Source organism: Sceloporus occidentalis, unplaced genomic scaffold (genome assembly GCF_023333645.1).
Source record: "Sceloporus occidentalis isolate IW3139 unplaced genomic scaffold, rSceOcc1.0.p SCAF_1, whole genome shotgun sequence".
Classification (NCBI taxonomy): Eukaryota; Metazoa; Chordata; class Lepidosauria; order Squamata; family Phrynosomatidae; genus Sceloporus; species Sceloporus occidentalis.
Genome location: NW_028316981.1, coordinates 68,219,224 through 68,239,096, shown reverse-complemented (window position 1 = coordinate 68,239,096; position 19,873 = coordinate 68,219,224). Strand labels below are relative to the sequence as shown.

The 19,873-nt window shown below is 40.9% G+C and overlaps 1 protein-coding gene across 1 annotated transcript in view; it reads left to right on the top strand.

Annotated features, from left to right (window-relative positions):
- Positions 1–3,305: 3,305 nt before the first annotated feature.
- The window catches only part of IPPK (inositol-pentakisphosphate 2-kinase), a 45,803-nt gene continuing 29,235 nt past the window's right edge, over positions 3,306–19,873 (top strand). The window contains exons 1-2 of the mRNA XM_089523656.1: positions 3,306–3,577; positions 17,606–17,653. Coding sequence (XP_089379782.1) covers positions 3,497–3,577; positions 17,606–17,653 — 129 coding nt within the window. The 5' untranslated portion in view covers positions 3,306–3,496. The remainder of the gene's footprint in view (positions 3,578–17,605; positions 17,654–19,873) is intronic.

Sequence of the window (19,873 nt, the reverse complement as noted above, 5' to 3'; positions counted from 1 at the left end):
TGCCCGCCAAATTGTTTTTAAACTCTGTTGTTTAATTCTACTTTTAATATTGGGGAGGGGGTCGGGAAGGGACCATTTAGTATTTTATTGTAATGTATTTTTACTGTTGTAACCCACCAGGATTTCTAGTGATTGGGCAGGCTATAAATAATAATAATAATAATAATAATAATAATAATTATTATTATTAAGAAACATTTTTCTTCCACTTACATTACTAGATCACAAGATTATCAAATTAAACTGAATGGGGTGAAATCCTGAAAATATAAACGGAAGTGCTTCTTCATACGGTGCATAGTCAAAGTGTGAGATTTGTCACCACAAGATGTAGTGATGACAACTTTAAAAGGAATGAGACAAATCTATGGAGTAGAACACTACTGATGGCTACTAATCATTATTAGTACATACAGTATTGTCTTTGGGATCAGATAAAATAAAGCTCTTAATATGACTTGCTGGGGAACATGACTGAAAAAGGTGCTATTGTGTAAACAGGATGGTGGATTAGATGGAAGCTTGTTCTAATCCTGCATGACTTTTCTGTTTCTCTCACTAACATCTAAATGTTTCCAACTGCCAAAAGGTACATTTCCACAGACTATTTATCCGACTACTGTATACAAGTAAGGAATGGTGAACCTCTGACCCCAAGACTTAATCCAGCCCTCCTTTGGTCCCAATAACCCAGTAATACCCCAGATGGCCACAACCCTTTCTCCATGATGCTGCTATTGCTTAGTGTGTCCTGTTTATTTTAATATGGTACTTTCCCCCTTCCAAATAGTTTGGAATACCTTTTAGGTGTTCAGACTTAATTACAGTTAATAACAGCTTTAAGCTAAAGTCTGCTGGAATATTGTTGAATATTGCCGAATGGTGGACTAGACTCTGGGACTTGTGGTTAATGGAGAAAATGGCAGATAATAACAATAGAGCGAGAGGCTTACATCTTGGATTGTACTTTCATAAGATTTGCCACCCATTTATTGAATACATCCAGCAAGATTTAGTCTCGAGACATCCCCCAATTTTAACTAAATTTTTATGGAAAGATGTCTTTCAGGATCCCTGAATATACCTTTTATCTACAATTTTCAGGGCCTTATCTGGGTTATTGTCTTTATTTATTGTTGTTTTAGTGTACTGTTTGTTGCCATCTTTTGTTTTAGAATGTATTAATAAATTTTAATGTAAAAAAATCTGCTAGCATTTTGGTCTCACTCACTTAATTGTAAGTTTGTCCAGCTCTCAAGCAGAAAGCAGTTCTCCACCCTTGGTATAAATATTATTATGTATATCTCAGTTGTGAGGCCAAAACCCAGGCTAATGTGTCACTTTGTTTACCCTATCCCATCATCCTGGATATATATGTGACAATCTGTCTTTCTACTGCCTTCCACCTTTCCTAGCATTATTGTCTTTTGTAATGATTCATGCCTTCTTATGAAGTGGCTGAAGTATGACAGTCTCAGTTTAGTCATCCTGGCTTCCAGGGAAATGTTCATCTTGATCTGTTCTAGGACCCATTTGTTTGTCTTTTTGGCTGTCCACAATATTCTTAGGATTTTTCTCCAGCACCACATTTCAAACGAGTTGAATTTCTTTTTGTCCGCTTTATTCACTGTCCAGCCATACACTTCACCATCCATCCATCCACAATAGGTTGGACGACTTTGACTTCAATATTCAGTGTTATATCTTTGTACTTTAGGACCTTGTCCAGTTCTTTCAGGATCCAGCATGGCATAGTGGTCTGAGCATTGGACTGTGACTCTGGAGACCAGGGTTGTTTGATTCCCATCTCATCCATGAAACCCACTGGGCAGCCAGCCTTCTTGGGCAAGCCACACTCTCTCAGCTTCAGGGGAAGGCAATGACAAACCTCCTCTGAACATATCTTGCCAAGGAAAACCCATGATACAGGTTTGCCTTAGGGTCACCATAAGTCGGAAATTACCTGAAGGCACAAAACACCCAAACCAGCAGTCCCTTCATTTAGCTGCCCTTCCCATTCCAAGGGGATGAAATTCCTGAATTAATTAATTAAATATCACTGATCTACCTTCTCAAAAAATGAAGCAGCTAAATCCTTTAAAACCTTCTGATGTGTTTTTAAGGTTCTTGGATGGGGTGGGGGCACATGACCTATAACCATTATAACTATGTTAAGTGTCCCCCTAAGAGAGAAGTCCTAAGTGGCTCAATTAGACTTGCTCCCAATGCAATACTCCTACCCACCTCCACTACTAATCTCACTTCAACATATAGTATCCTAGAATTAAAAATATGCAAGTATGTACTACCATAGCTTATGTTACTCCCGGGGTGTTGTGTGCCTTCAAGTAATTTTCGACTTATGGCAACCCTGAGGCGAACCTATCATGGCGTTTTCTCGGCATGATTTGTTTAGAGGAGGCTTGCTTTTGTCTTTCTCTTGAGGCTGAGAGAGTGTGACTTGCCCAAGGTCGTCCAATGGGTTTCCATGGCTGAGCCAGGATTTGAACCCTGGTCTCCAGAGCAGGGTATAAATACAACAAATAAAATTAATAGTCAGGCCTATTAAACTGAGAAGGACCGGGCTTTTAATGCTGTGGGCCTATACAAAATTTTTAACGGTTTGTATTTTAATAATTATATTTTAATTTATAACTGTTTTAATACTTAAAATTGTGTGATTGTTTTGTTTTAATCTTATATTTATGCATTTTAATATCTTGTATTTGTTTTTAAATTGTATTGTTTTATACTTGTCCACCGCCTTGAATCCCTATTGGGAGAAAGGCGGGATATAATGAAATAAAATAGCCCTCGAAGCACCTTCCCATCCCGAGCCAACTGCGCATGCTCAGAAAGGTTCTCTCCCTCCCCCCCCCCCCCCCGGGTCAATGGCAACAAAGCTCTTCCCGTTCCGCTCCAGAGCAGAAGCTGGCGTTTATCAGTCACCCGAATCTAGAGCCAAATCCTCGCAGGAGTGGGGAAAAACAAAATGGCTGCTGAAGCCGGCACCCACACTAAAGATGGCGTCGGGCGGAAGTCAAGTATTTATTGTCTGTGGTTGGCGAGGGGGAAAAATGGCTGCTGAAGCCAGGACCCAAATTAAAGATGGCGTCGAACGGAAGTCCCGCCTTCGGATCGAGTATTTCTTTTCTGTGGTTGGCGGGTGAAAAAAATGGCTGCTGAAGCCAATACCCAAATTAAAGATGGCGTCCGACGGAAGTGGAGTGCTTCTTTTCTGTGGTTGGCGGGCCCTTTTTGGCGGAAGGTGGGACTTCCTGTCCAGAGCTGGGGCGAAGGAGAAAAAGAGAGGGAGGGAGTATATGTGTGTGTATATATATATATGAGCGCGCGCGCGCTTAGGAAAGCTACCGAACGCCGCCTCTCCCGCGAGACCAGGCGAAGGCTGCGCGCGCAAGCAGACGGTCGCTGAGGGAGGGAAAGAAGAAGAAGAAGAGGCTCAGCGGCCCTGACTCCTAGAAGAACTTAAGGGGGAATGGAAGCGGAGAAGATGGATGAGAATGAATGGCGATACCACGGGGAGGGCAACAAGAGCCTCGTCGTCTCCCATAGACAGGTGGATGATGGGGGGAGGGGAGCTTGGTGGGCCCAGAGTGCGCATGCGCTGCGGACCCCGCCCCCTCCTCGGAGGAAAAGAGCCCCTTCGAGGCCCTCCCGGCCTCCCCGTTTTCTCCTCAGAGCTCGCTGGCTGAGGGAGACGGCACTGTGGACCTCAGCCCCCAGAAGCCCTCACACATGTTGGCCAATAGCCTGGGATTCTGGGAGATGAAGTCCAAACAATTCCCCTTTTGGGTTTCAGCTCCTTCAGAATCCCAGACCATTGGCCCACAAAATCTCTTAAAGGGCACAGTTTGAGGACCACTGGCTTAGAGTATTTATGCCCCGCTCCTCTGCCACAATGGTCCCAAGCACACTACAGAAACTAGTTTTGTGAGACATTTATCCTTCTCTGTCAGAGAGAGCTCTGGCGCCATAATAAACGACAATTCCCAGGATTCCCTCACAGTGAACCAGGGCAGTTAAAGCAGTCTCAAACTGGATTATTTCTGCAGTGTGTTTTGGACCAAAGGCTCCCAGACCGGTTTACGACTGGTTAATTAGACCATTCCCTGCCCTGCTTGGCATTCCCAACTCTTCCCGCCTTTTCCTGGGTTGATTTCCCACTTTCCTCAGCATCCAGCTCTCACGTCCCCCCAGAGTGATGGGAAATGCAATACACTGGGCAATGCAGTCGTGTATATCTTTTCCTTCCCTCCCTCCCTCCTTTCCTTCTGACCCCGGCAAGTAGGTTTTCCCTCAGCATCCTGTTCTCCACATCAGTTCTTTCTTGGGTCTTGTAGATTCAGGCCCTCGAGTTGACTTCATCCGATCAGGCTTATTACCGACTTCAGCATATTTAGGGCTGCTACAAAGATGAATGTTGTTGATGAATTCAAAGACATAGCTGTGTGAGTCTGTAGAGTCAATATGTATCTTGTCGCACCTTTGAGACTAACTGAAAGAAAGAAGTTGGCAGCATGAACTTTCCTAGACTTCAGACTAGAGTACTTCTTTAGTCGTGTTCTTGTTAGCTGCTCTTGAGTCATGGCGACCCTGTGGATGAGGCATCTCCTAGACCCCCTATTCTCCACTGCTGTATTTAGGTCCTGGAGATTCAGACCCATCATCTCCCTGATGGGGTCTATCCATCCAGCGTGCGGCCTTCCTCTCTTTCTGTTTGCCTTCTACCTTCCCCAGCATTATTCATTTTTTCTAGTGAATCATGCCTTCTCAAGATGTGTGCGAAGTACAACAGCCTCAGTTTAGGGTGGGTCTGCACTGTAGAAATAATGCAGTTTGACAGCACTGTAACTGCCATGGCTCCATTGTACAGAATCCTTGGATTTGTGGTTTTGTGAGGCACCAGCACTCTTTGGCAGAGAAAGCTAAAGACCTTGTAAAACTACACATCCCAAGATTCTATAGGTTGGAGCTACAGCACTTAAAGTTATGTCTAGAGTGCGTTATATCTACGGTGTAGATGCAGCCTTAGTCGCCTTGGCTTCCAAGGAGATTTCAGGCTTGATCTGTTCGAGGGCCCATTTGTTTATCTTCTTGGCTGGCCAACCCTCTCCTCAGCATTCTTCTCCATCACTCCATCTCAAATGAGTTTTCTCCTTCCCACTGTCTTCACTGTCCAGGCCCCACATGCATACATGGGGATGGGGAATACAGATGAGAGAGCAAGAATAACCAGTGGAGAAGACAATCAGTAATCTCATGGGGGCAGACCTTTGAATTTTGAAATTGTGAAATCTCAAAATTTTTTCCAGTGCACAGAAAGACAGAGTGAAACACTGTTCTGTGTACAGGCATGTTCACATGTTTATGTGAGTGTATATGAGGGAAATACAGATTAAAAGCATATGCCTCTTACCTAAATGAATATCGCCTCCATTTGGTCACTGGAGTTAGGCCTTTATTGCTAGTCCATACTACTGTGTTCTAAAGGATGATACATGATATGGGTGTGTGTGTGTGTGCGCGCGCATGCATGCCTTCATGTAGTGTGTTCACCTCTGGCAACTCCATGAATTTCATTGGGTTTTCTTAGTTGAAGAACACTCAGAGATGGTTCTGCCAGTTCCTTCCTCTGAAATGTAGCTTGTGGCTCCTGATATTTGTTGGCGTTCTTCCATCCAAGTATTAACTAGGGCTTAGTGTCCAAGATCAGCTGGGATCTGGTGCCTTTATAGTATAAATTAGGGTGATCCACACTGGGTGATTTTTCTTAGGCTGTTGAAAAAGAGTAGCTGTGGGGAAAAGAAGAGTGTTAAGGGCGAGTCATTTTAAAACAGATTGTAAGGAGCCTGAGTCATGGTCCTAGAGGAATTATAATGCTGTGTGTGTATGTGCCTTCAATTGGCTGTCAACGTATGATGATGCCATGAATTTCATAGGGTTTGCTTAGGCAACAAATACTCAGTAGTGGTTTTGTCTTCTGAAATATAGCCTACAGCCCTTGGCATTCATTGGTGGTTTCCCATCCAAGTAGTACTAACCAGGACTGAGCCTGCTTATACTTGGCATGTCCCAAATAAGTGGAAAGGGAAAGTATGTTGTCCCTGCATAGCGATAAGGCAAAAATCCATAATAGAATATGTCAATATTTATTCAAGAGTCCTCTTGTTAGTCACAGTTGCTTCATCACAGTTTCAAGGAAGTAATTTTTAATATCAAATTACACACCTTCCTCAAAAGATATAATAGTATTTGTGAAATTTGATATTTTTATTATGTAATTATACATCATTCACTGGTATTATTATTATAATTATTAAACTTTATTTATATAGCACTTTAAATTTACACAGTGCTGTACATACAATCAATTAAAATAGATACTAAATTAAAATGGTACTATTCTCTTTCTTAACCTATGAGAACTTTTGTTGTGTAGAGGCTACAATTCTGGACTCGTCCAAGGGAAAATGCATTGACTCTATGTTCAGTTGTATGGGGCTTTTACTAGCCTTTTTTCACAACCTAGATTATCTCACAAGGGCATTGTGAGGGTAAAATGAAAAAATAGCAGGGATATCACCCTGAACTTCTTAGTGCCACCTGGAGCTTTTTTGGGGGAGGAAAAATATGCAAGTGTTACCTACATACTTGCATATCACACAGATAAAATAAACTCTCATGCTAACTAATACAGGCCAACAAATATGAATAAAAAGATGACCAATAGACTGGAAAGGATCAATATACATCCCCAACCACAAAAAAGGAGACACAAAAGACTACAACACCTATTAATTTCCAAACAAGCAAAATTATGTTCAAAATTCTGCAACACAGATTTGAAGCATGTCTGGAGAGGTGCAAATGGGGTTCAGGAAAGGAAGAAGTACTAGGGGCCACATTGCAAATATACAATGGCTAATGGAGTGCACCAAAGAATTCCAGAAAAACTTCAATATGAACTTTAGAGACTATAACAAGGCCTTCGACTACATAGATCATGAAAAGCTATGGATGGCTCTTAGACATAGGCGTGCCAATACATTTGACAATCCTGATGAGAAATCTGTACTTAGGACAAGAGGCTACTGTCAGAACACAATATGGAGGAACAGAATGGTTCCCAATAGGCAAAGGCTGCATATTTGTTAACTTGTATGCAGAAACTACCATAGGAAGCACAGGATTAGACTTAGAAGATAGAGGAATGAAGATAGGAGAAAGGAACATCAACAATCTAAGATACATGGATGACACCATAATACTAGTGGAAGACATCATAGACTTGGAACAGTTACTAAGAAAAGTTAGGAAAGTTCTAAGGCAGGCTTACTGTTGACCATTTAAATAATAACAATAATGACCATGGAGGAGCTACATAAATTCAACTTAGACAAGGAGATAAAAATATTTAAAGATTTCCCATACCTAAGGCTAAACATTGATCAGAACAGAGATTGCAGCCAAGAAATCAGAAGACCTAGGAATGGGAAAGACAGCTATGAAAAAACTAGAGAATGTATATACAATTGAGCACAAAAGTCAGGATTGTCCCAGCCATTGTGTTCCTCGGCACCTTGTGCAGATGTAAGAGCTGGACATGAAGAAAGCGGATAGAAAGAAAATCAGCTCATTTGAGATGTGTTGGAGAAGAGTGCTGAGGATAGAGTTGCTGGCTAAAAACACAAATGAAAGGGTCCTACCAATGGATCAAGCCTGAACTCTCCCTGGAAGCCAAGATGACTAAACTGAGGCTGTTGCACTTTGGCTGCATCATGAGAAGGCATGGCTCATTGGAACAGACAATAATGCTAGGAAAGGTAGAAGTCAGTAGAAAGAGAAGAATACTGCACATCAGATGGCTAGACTCAGTCAGGGAGATCACGGGTCTGGACCTGCAGGACTTAAGCAGGGCATGGAGGATTGGGGGGGGGGGTCTTGGTGGTGTCTCATCCATGGGGTCTCCATGAACCCCATGGGTTCAACTTGAGAACAGTTAATAACAAGGTACCTACAGTAACAAGGTATGTTACTCCATTCATGCCACAAAGTGATGTGTGTTTTCTGGACAACTATGAATTGGAAGTTTTTGGAAATTTTTCTAGAGCTTTAAAATCTAGGACCAAAATAGAGAATAATCTTATTTATTATTTCATTTGATGTATGTTTACTTGGACAGAATTTTAAATACCTCAACAGCTCATAATACTGAAACTGAAATAGTTATCCTTTGGAAGTTCTACCTAACTGCCACAAAAGTGCTAGTAACTGGATGGGAGAATTGGATGCATTAACTGGGAGCCACCAGAAGCCTTCCAACTGACAGAGAACTCACAAGTTTCTAAAATTCACAAGTGCTGTGAACTCACCCTTGCTTCATTGAGTAGTTTGTTTTGTTTTTTGTTTTTGCTTGACTGACCATGCAGCTTGTGGACTTAGAGCCAAAACAGACAGGCCAAAAATAAAGCTGCTTCAGGTCACTTTGGAGGTATGCTGTTTAAATGATGGACATGTCCTAAGAGTCCAGAAACTGCGGATTGAGGCTACAACGTGCAGTTCAGAAGGGGCGGCTGGAAGCCTTCCCTTCAGGGCAGTCTGTTTCACCCCATTAAATTATATTGCTGACTTGATATTGGGTATATTGGCCTATCTGTTTGTGGAGGAGATTTACTTCCCATAGTTAGGTCCAGTCAGATGTCTTTAAGATGGGGCAGTATTGCATCTATATTATGTCTTGGATGAAATCTATTGAAGCAAGAGACAGAGGAAAGTTTGGTATGGGTTAATTATCTGTGGAATCTATCTCATACACCCCCCCTTTTCTGTTGTAGTAATTTTCTTTTAGTATAAAGGGGAAAGGGTGGGAGAGAAAAAAGAATCCAGCAGTACTTGTAAGACTGATTTATTTTTACCGTGAGCTGTCATGGACATGTGTTTCCCAATGAATGAAAAACTCTATCTCCTGTTCCAGGAAGTTATTTTCTGAACAGGAATACAAGAATGCCTCTGCGAGACCCATTCCTCTGAAAGGCAAATATGTCAAGATGAAAAACAAATTTGTTAGTAAACACATGAGCTACTTGTGCTTTATCGTAAGTTCTCTAGGCAGAAGTAAACACCAATTGTTCATTGTACCCATATTAATCATGCTGTGAAAATAGCTGTTCTGTAATGTTTTTGTAAACACTTCTGGGATGCTTCCAAGTACTTTCTGTGAACATTAATAAGACAGCTTATCTAAAGAGAGATCAACAAATCACAGGGAATTAGCTGGTAGACTAAGTATAACTGCAATCAGGAGACTTTATGGGCCAGCTAGCATGCACCAATCAGCAATGTTGTTAATTCTCATCTTACTCCAAAGAACACAATTGGCTGTAACTCTGGGCGTGTGGGGGAGAGTGCAAAATGAGGGTATTGAACCCTTTAGTAAGAATTCTGTTGTAATGGAATGTTTCCTTCAGTTCCCCAATTTCTAGTATTGCAGAGAGTGAGATTTTGCTAATCATTCATACCTGGAACTCTTATATTTGCTGTTTTTACATCCCCTTGGTAATTGTAATTGCCTAAATTGTATTTGTGAATGTGCATTTGAAATTATAAAGTTAATGCAATGCTAGAAACTTGGATACTAAAAGAAAATTTCATTTTGGGGGCAGCATTCTCTTCCTCATCCCCCTCCCCCCCGGTATCTATGCTGTTGGCTATAATGTATGCCACATCTTACTGCTGTTCAACTAACCTTGAGGGACACATAGATATATGTTCTGTTATGCCTAAAGATGTGCTTGGCTAACTTGAAGTGTTGTATAGTGAGTGGCATGTTCTCAGTCTTGGTGCTAAAATTCTGGAAACAAGAAACAAGAGCCAACTGAATTGAGGTATTAGAATCTAGTATCCAGTACTTAGAGTTGCAAGTTTTATATTATTATAATAGGTTTCACCTTACACCAACACTAAGAACCAAGAGGAGTTCAATTCTGTTGTCAACATCAAACAGTGTCCCAGATTAAATGAGCGCCACAGATCATACACAGAAGGTTGAGCAGGAATTGCACTGTGCAAACTTTGAGCAAACAGGAAAACAGTATAATCTACTTTAAAGTCCAGTGTGCCTATTGAGTCTCTACAGTACAAAGCAGAAAAACAGGATCTGCAAGGGCTATTCAAAGAATGACAGGTGAACATGGCTCAGTTCACCACATATTTGTTTCTTTTTGCTATCCTTACCATTAAAATTAATACAATTTTAGCCCATCTCTTCTACATTCTTGCAAGAGTATGTGAGAAAAATTTGATCCTAGGAAAGAAAACAGAGCTAAGTGTTAGCTAATGATTTGTTTCTCAGTTAGTTTAAAATGCCAGATATGATGTGTGCTCCTGATGTACATACAGATAAATCATGGTTTATGTGGCTTATCTCAACAGCCTTCATCCCTAAAATATTCAGAAGCACTCTAGTTAAATTTTCTTGCAAATAATACATTATGAGGATACCTTGACCATTTTGTTTCTTACATGGCTTAAAAAAATGTTTAAGGAGTAAGGGATAAAGTAAAATTGTGCGTGAAGCTGAGGGGGTGCTTTGATTGTGAGTTCCTGCATGACAGGGAATTGGACTGGATGGCCCTTGAGGTCTCTTCCAACTCTGTGATTGTGTGTCCTTAGATATTTACATAGAGTACTTTTTGTGTCACTTTCAGTATGAGGAATCAGCCCCTACTTCTGTAGAGACAAAACTATGATAAACTTACAGTTTCTTTATATTTGAAACAATTTGTTTTCTGTCCGTTGTATGCAACTGTTTAGATATACTAGTTGTACAGTTGCAATTTTTGAAGGATTTAATTTCCCAAATTTGAGTTTGTATCATAAGATATTTCCTCTGGCATGTAACAGTCAAGTCCTCACTTAATTCAGATAACCCTCCATAGGCAATCATGAAATCAGCTTATATGGCACCTGTTTTTGGCTAGACTGCCTTAGAGGTTGTCTGCATGAGCTAAAAGAAGCAGCCTTGAACTGTTTTGAAACCTATCTGCTTAAACAATGGATGTGGCCAAAATAGGAGGAAAGTGGAATAAAGCCGCGCTCTGAGGCTAAACATGGGAACAAAATACAGTAATCCCTACTTTGATCCAGTTCAAGCCAGAAAGTGTGAACTATTGCAGCAGCATGTAGACTGTACATCGGTGAACAAGCAGGGGAGGAGCCAGGCAGTTGGCATAAACAGTTAGGAGGAGGCAATCTAGACCGGGTGAGCCATGGGTGCCATTGCTAGCCACAAACGCCTGCATGTGCGCACGCGCGCGCACACACACACGCAATTGGCATCTGCCTGTGAATCGATCAGCTGCACCATTGACCTATTGCACATCTCATGAAATGAAATGAGAACAGTACAATGCCAACAATGTAATGGATTTAATAAAAACATTAACAGATTGGCCATTCAAACAGGAGGCCATGGGGGAAAGAGGATAAAGGGAGTATGTATTTGGGGGGGGGGCACTCCATGATCGTGATGTGCCAGTGGGTCACTGGGTGCACCAGTATGTTGTACAAGCAGTTGATAGATTGTGCGATCAAGTGGCTGGTCTAGTGGTGAGTCCAGTGGACTGGTGGCTGGGCAGAATAATGATGATGATGATGATGATGATAATAATAATAATAATAATTTATTTATAACCCCCGCCTTTCCAATGAGATCGAGGCAGCTTACAACAATATTAAGAAACTTTAAACTACAATAAAATACAATGACCCATAAACCTACCCACCCACCCACCATAACCAATAAATCACAACAGTAAACAATAACAATAAAACAATGCAGTTACAATTATCAAAATAGACATGATTGGATAGTCAGTGGGAAGGGAGTGAGATGCTAATCCGGGAAGGCCTGTAGGAAGAGATCTGTTTTGACCACCTTTTTAAAGCTGTCAAGATTAATAATATGGCAGGTCTTCTCCAGCAGGCCATTCCAAACTTGGGAGCAGTAGAGGAGAAGGTCCTCTTGGTAACCGCAGCCAGCTTAATTTTTGCTGGCTGCAGTAGATTTTTCCCAGAGAACCTAAATGTGCGGGGCGGATTGTATGGAAGAAGGCGATCCTGTAGATAAGCTGGGCCCAAATCATGAAGGGTTTTAAAGGTCATAACCAACACCTTGTACTGTGCTCAGTGTGTAGCCAGTGAAGGGACTTTAAAATTAGTGTTATATGGGTACTCCTAGATCTCCCAATGACCAATCTGGCTGCCATATTTTGAACTAACTGAAGTTTCTGAGTTAGGCACAAGGGTAACTCTATGTATAGCGCATTACAGAAATCAAGTGAGGTTACCAGCATGTGTACCACAGTTTTTAGGGCCCCTTTTTAGCTTGTTGTGGGAGGTGGTTGTGTGGTCAGTGGATTCTCCCTGTGAATTGGGAAATCCATAGCTAAACCATCTTTTCAGCACTGTAGACTGTTAGTTTGATAAAGAAACATACAATTATCCAAGGGTACAATGGATAATTTTATAATTTTTGTTGCCTAAGTGGCCTGGCATACAGTTTCCAGTCTCTCCTCAATTACTTTGAGAATTAACCTTGATATATATGACGCTGCTAAACTCAGTTTGACATATAGGACTATATTAAATTGTGGGCCAATGTTAATTTGAAGATTTCATGACAAGCCTTTTTCTGGAAGAAGTGGGCCAATTGTAGAGTTTACAGTTGGAATCAGTTCATAGTCCTTTCTACCAGCCCTTTCTGGTATTGTAGTTAGTTACTGTAGGATCCATTTGCAACACCATATTTGAAGCTCCATTGGCTTCTTCATTAGGCAAAATATGTTTAAAAATCATACAGGAGAAGAAAAGTGAAGATGTTAGACAGGCCTACATTTTGTATCAGATGTTTCTGTTGTAGTTCACTTGGTTTGGAGGGCTGTCAATGCAGGCAGAGGCCACTCCCCTTCTTGACCATGTGGGAACTGAGGCAAAGGACTGTAACATTTAAACCCCATTAGCAGTAGTAAAGTAATTTTCTTTGGGATCCAGGTTCTCTCTGTCCTTTGTGAATCCACTGGCCATTGATGTATTACAATACTTCCCTTTCTTCAACTGGAGCAAGTTTGAAGGAGAGTTTCATTGCCTTGTCACTCACTAAATGAGAGAAGATATTTAGAGGAATAAATTAAAGTAGCCTCTTTATTAGTCAAACATATTTGTTTTTCTGTAAAAATCCAGTGGGTAATATTCAGAATTAGTCAGCACCAGTAAATCTATACAGTCTCAATCCAGTATAGTTGTAGTGAAGTGAAAATCCCTGTTTAGAGTGGTAATGCCAGATTACAATTGTTGGTTACACAACAAAATCTCTGTTGCATACCACCATTGTCCTTACTTTGCAAAAACGTGCAATTAATATTATAATGAGTGTTGCACTAGCAAGAGACATGTTTGGATACAGGCCCATATCTTTTCATCTACATGAACATAATTAGTCCTATAATTCTTCAGAAATTCAGCCAAACAGGTTTTGTACTGCAGTCTCAGCATCAAGTTGGCTTGAAAAAAAGCCAGCTGGAAGACAATGTACATATCCGTGTGAGCCAGGATAAAATCAGTCATGCAGTGAAAAGCAAAAGCAAAAACAAAAAAAGTATTATTGACAATAGACATGGATTTGAAAAATCTGCACCTTAACTGTAAAAAAAATATATTGTAAAATCTCATTTACTAGAGGTTTGAGTGTTGGACTACGAATCTAGAGACCAGGGTTTGACTCCCATCTGGGCAAGCCACACCCTTTCAGGAAGGCAGTGACAAAGCTTCTGTGAACAAACCTTGCCTGGAACACCTGATGATAGGTATGCTTTAGAGTCGCCATAAGCGAGAAACGACTGGAAGGCACACAGCAACAAAAGTGCATAACATTAGTTTAATTATACACATTCTTAAAAAGGAATGTAACGGAACAATTTTCTTTAAAATTGTACAGTTGACCTGTCTTCTACCTGGCAAAATCAGTGCCATAATATGTGTGTGGAACTATAGAGTGAGGAAATGTTTGCTCCCTGTAGCAATTGGGGAAGCATTACATACACCAGGCTAGGGGGAGAAGATAAACCAGAAATGTGTAACTCAAAAGTAAATTCAAGAGTATGTGCCAAGAAATACATCGGTGTTCTTTGTGGGCTCTATAGCATTCTAAAATGCTTTGGTGGTAGCCTTGCCTGCCTCTGGCAGCCCTATATGAGGGGCTTCCTGCTGAAACCTGCCAGTTCCTTTTCGTTCACTGCAGGGACAGCATTTGTGTGCATCTGACTGGAGGAGTTTTTCATCAATTCAGAAAACATCAGTCATCAGTGTTGGCTCTGAATGTAGTGCCAAGATTCCTGGGCGGGATGGGCATCTAAAGTGCCTGCATGTGTTTCGGCAAGTTCCACGTTGTTGTCTTGTATGTGCACTGCTTGCTGTTCATACTGCAGGCTAGATACAACAGGAAACCTTGGCAGTCTCCCCTGCATGAACAGGCCTTTATTTAAACTGCAGGAGCTTGATCGTTGTCGGTCCTGGGAGGGAGGAAGCTGGTTCTTGACGTTAACCTTTGAAACAGTCAGTGGTGTCAAGTATGGAAAGAAAGCCTGCTTCTGGCCCCATGGATGTCAGTCCTTCCAAGCTTAAGATCAAGCATTCGCTGATAGAGACCATTTGTACATTTACTAAGAAAGCCTAAGAAGGAACTAAGGAGAATTCATCTCACTCTCAACTGCCAACCCCTGGTGGATTCCTTGATGTGGACACGCAGTCTGTGCCATGACACAAACACAACAACAAGAAGAAAGCAAAGGAGCATACTTCCCCTCAACCACCATCTTCTCATTCTGTTGCGAAGGATACCATGGTCACTGAGTTTTCTATCCCTATCTGGGAAGTTGCATCTGAGACCACTTTTTGAGAGAACATGGTTTCGCTGCTGCCAGTTTCTCTGAAGCAATGTACTGTGATCACTGAGATTGTCTTGGTTGAGAATCAGACAACACTGTTTCTAAGAGTGAAATAATTGAGTAATCTGGCATAGAGTAACAGTCTCTCCTTCTCCAGTTCAAGATTCGGTACACACGAAGACTCTTCCTGCCATACCATGACTTTGACACCATTATCATTCCTGATCATGTTCATTGTGGGGTTCATATGTTGATTCCTCCTCTCACTATGACTACTGGAGTAGGTGGCATCCACAATTCCACCATGGTGGTGGTTATAGCCAATGACATTGTGGCTATTATAGGTATATTATAGGTATATTCCCTTTGTGGGATTGTTATTATTCTGCAGAGAGCTTCTCAGTTGGTGAAAGTTGTTCCAGGTGTTATACTTGCCACTGCAGGAATGAGGCTTACTTGATGCATCACTCAAGCTGTAGAAGATGTCATTTGTTTCTCGCACTCACCTGCCTTAGTTAGTTCTTTATTTACTGTACAAAGACCATACAATGCAAGCAGAAAGATTACAATGTTAAATACAAAAGGAATAAATAGGGAATAAAACAACCAATGTAGAATATAGAAAGTTAAATGCACTACAATGTGAATATATAAAATATGTGAATGTTAGGAGCACTATAGTTACACATTCATTCATTGTCCCCCACCACCACCCAACTGTGGTTGACAGTTGCACCCACCCAGCTGTCCTTGTTTCTGTCCAGCAGGGTGAGGTATCAGCAAACTGTGCATCTAACATGACCAGTGCTTCCCAGGAACAAACTTTATCACAGGTGATTCCAGCCCAAGATATTTTGACAAGGATCAAAGATAACCCAAGGCTTTCTGCTTCAATTGTTGTTTTGGCGAGCCAGACTGTCCATTTATCTGTCTGGGATTTTGGGGTCAGGATCTGATTCTGATTGGTCATGCCCACCAGAAAGTCACCAATGATTGAGTTGGGTCTCATGATTGATGATTTTAAAGCATTTGTAGATCAGATGCTTCAACTGACCATGTGTCGGGGCAGTTCACGAGGAGATGGATACTGTTTGTCCTCCCCTTGTTGTGTCTTGCTGGTTCACGTGGACAGCTGTATCAGTGCCTTATGGGATAGGCAGATTTTGCCTATCCCATAAGATAGAAATAAGATATAAGAGCAACTCTTATATAGGCCTGCTGTAGATGGGTGGGGCTATTGCTAAAACGCTTCAGAACGCAATAGAATGTTCCAAAAAAGGCCCTGAGCAGGTGCAGGATAACCATTTGTGTGTGTGTGTTCACAGATGACTGCACAAAAAACTACAGTTACAGCTATGTAACCTGTTCTTATTAGCTCTCCTTCAAGTAAAATCTGTGCAATCTGAACCACTCTAAATTAATGGTGAAGAACTCATATTTTACGCATCCGGTAGTGGCAGTTTCTTCCATTCAGCAGTGATGGTTGTGAGCAAAAGGCAGAGCTTGTGGACTCCATCAGATTTTGCTGCTTGTACAGATAGTCCCTGATAATAATAATAATAATAATAATAAAATTTATTTCTATTTCCTGCCTCTCCCAATGGATCGAGGCAGGATTACAACCATAAAACAACAATGACATCTAAATCACATACAATAAAACAGTGCATCACTTAAAAATACAATTCAAAATACTAAAAACATCTAGAATATTCACTTACAGCCAGAAGTGGGATTTTTCCTTAAGTTCTTCACAGAAAATCGGGTGGATAGGCTCTCTGGAAGAGATCTGTCTTAAGTGCCTTCTTGAAGGCCTCTAAGGTGATAATAAGACGGATCTCTTCCGGCAAGTTATTCCATAACTTGGGGGCCATAGTTGTAAATGCTCTGTGGGAAGTTGTTGTTAACCTGATCTTTGAGTATTCTAATAAATTCTTCCCAGATATTTTGAGCGTGCAGGGTGGATTATGTAGGGAGAGACGTTCCCTCAAGTAACTCGGGCCCAAGCCATATACTCTTCTGGATCTTACGCCCATGGCAGGCAAGGTTCAACTTTAGTAATGTGGCTTGACTTTTACATCATTCACTCATTCTCTGTCACCTGTTCATCTCCTCTTCTTGCTGGATTTCACCCAGATTTGCCTAGAACAATTGATAACTTCACCCCATCAAAATATTCCCTACTTTGCTCTAAATTGTAGGTCAGATATACACTATTTTTAAAGTATGGCTTACAGGTTGGTGTAAATGAATGTTTAATGCAGTCATAAAGTTTAACTATGATTTGAAAATAATGTGTACCTGGCCTAGATTTGGAGAATGACATGTTACATGTATATATATTTTGTTCAGTATTTCTACTGAAAGAGACCTGTGAAACCTGTGTGTGTTTATGTGCCTTCAAGTCAGCTGCTAATTTATGGCAGCCCCATGAATTTACATATTTTACTATATGTCTTGCCCTTCATCAAGGTAACTAAAAATCATAAGACAGTACATCAAAACAAAAGAATAAAAGCTGCCAAATAATTTTTTAAAAAACGACAGAACAGGGTTGTTTTGTCTGATTTTTTTTTTTTGCTAGCAGCTTAAATTGACTAAATTATACTCTACTAATCAATGCACATTTCCTTTCATTTCAGCGCTGTGTGGTGCTACGTTTCTTGAAGTTTCCTCTGAACCGAAATAAGGTGAGTCTATTGATTTCTTGTTTGTTTTCTTTTCTCTTGCAAAGATTCACAGTTATAGGTAGTAAAATCTATTGAAATAAAGGTGACTTCAGAGTAAGCATGTAGAGTTGTGAAAGTTATAATAAATTAGAAGGCTGCACTAATGAAGCTCTTTCTAAAAAAAATGGCTCTGTGTTCCCCAGTCCATAAAAGACTTGGTGCTTACGATACTTTGTTGTCCTATGTTTCTGGTTCAGCAGGAAGAACTGTTGCAGCCTGTTGTAGAACAATTTTCAGGAAGAACAGATCAGGACAAATTAATGAAGTTATTTAGATAATATGGCAAAGTTTGCTAATGCAGCTATAAAGACAAAGATATTTAAAGCATAATTTGTCTATGGCAGTCAACATTGGCAGCTAAGCTAGTTATCTGAGTTTTCAAATACTGAATTATTAATTCATGGGCAAGTTTATAATCAGGTGTATTTTGTGCTTTTCTTGTTCTTGTTTCAGTGTGCTAACTGTGGGCAATGATGTGCTTTAACTTACTATGGAAATTTTGTTGTTTCGTCATAACTTTTGCTGTTTGCCATGACGTTGCATTAAAGCAATACAATTGCTTTTACTGGTATTTTTCTAAAGGAAAGATAAGGTTTTAGGAAGCAGTGAGCTGACATTTATGTGCAGCTTGTAATGACAGCAGATTCTTCAAAAGCTACATTTTTTGTTTATTTTTTGCCCTTACCCATTAACTGGGAAGGCACCTGAATTTCTGGTTGTTGGATTGTGCTACATCTGGTCAGAGTTTACCGTTCAAGTACAGAGATAACATCAGAGAAGGCTCATTAAAAATTAGAAGATAATATTTTAGTGTGTTTCCCCCTAATATTTAATGAGGAAATTCCACTTATGGAAGAATAGCCAGTTCTAGATCCTTTCATATGCCTCTTGAGAAACACACAACAGCATGTTCAGTTTCTAAGCTCCTTTATAGCTTTTCACTGATGCTGTCCTTCAAAAGATATCTAAGATTACTAGAGAAGATGCAAATAGTTACTTGATGGTTGTAAGAGTTATTATTTATTTTCAAACTCTTGCAGATGACACCAAATTAGGAAGAGTAGCTAATACCCCTGAGGACAGAATCAAAATTCAGAATGACCTTAATAAATTAGAAAGCTGGGCTGAAGCTAACAAAATGAATTTCAACACAGAGAAATGTAAGGTACTGCACTTAGAGCAGAAAAATGAAAAGCACAGATAGTGATGGGAGACACCTGGCTAAATGAAACTACGTGTGGAAGGGGGATCTAGGAGTCCATGTAGACCACAAATTGAACATGAGTCAACAGTGTGATGCGGCAGCTAAAAAGGCCAATGCAATTTTAGGCTTCATCCATAGAAGTATAGTGTCTAGATCAGGGGTAGGCAACCTTTTTGAGCCGGGGGCCGGGTTGCTGTCCCTCAGACAACTGGGGGGCTGAAGCAAAAAAATAAATAATTAAATAATTTTTTTAAAAAAATTAAATAAATAAACAAATAGGGACAAATGTAGGACAAAATTTTCAAATGGTGGACACTTTTTTTAAAAACGTGGAGGACATGCGAAAAAATTTGCTGCTTTTTTAAAAAAATGTTAACATAAATGCATGTTTCCGAGGCTTCTATAGACAATTGCCCCCCTTGCCCTTGCGTGCGAGAGGCCAAAGGCCCCGGCGGCAATCGGCGGCAGGACCGGGCTGGGGCCGGTCCCAAGGCCTAGCCAGGCCGCATCTGGCCTGTGGGCTGCAGGTTGCCTACCCTCGGTCTAGATCAAGGGAAGTAATAGTGCCACTTTATTCTGCTCTGGTCAGGCCCCACCTGGAATATTGTGTCCAGTTCTGGGCACCACAATTTAAAAAGGATGTTGAGAAACTGGAGCGTGTCCAAAGGAGAGCGACTAAAATGGTGAAGGGTCTGGAAACCATGTCCTATGAGGAATGTCTTAGGGAGCTGGGGATGTTTGGCCTGGAGAAGAGAAGGTTAAGAGGTGATATGATAGCCCTGTTTAAATACTTGAAGGGATGTCATATTGAGGAGGGAGCAAGCTTGTTTTCTGCTGCTCCAGAGACTAGGACCTGGAGCAATGGATGCAAGCTACAGGAAAAGAGATTCCACCTCAACATTAGGAGGAACTTCCTGACAGTGAGGGCTGTTCGACAGTGGAACAAACTCCCTTGGAGTGTAGTGGAGTCTCCTTCC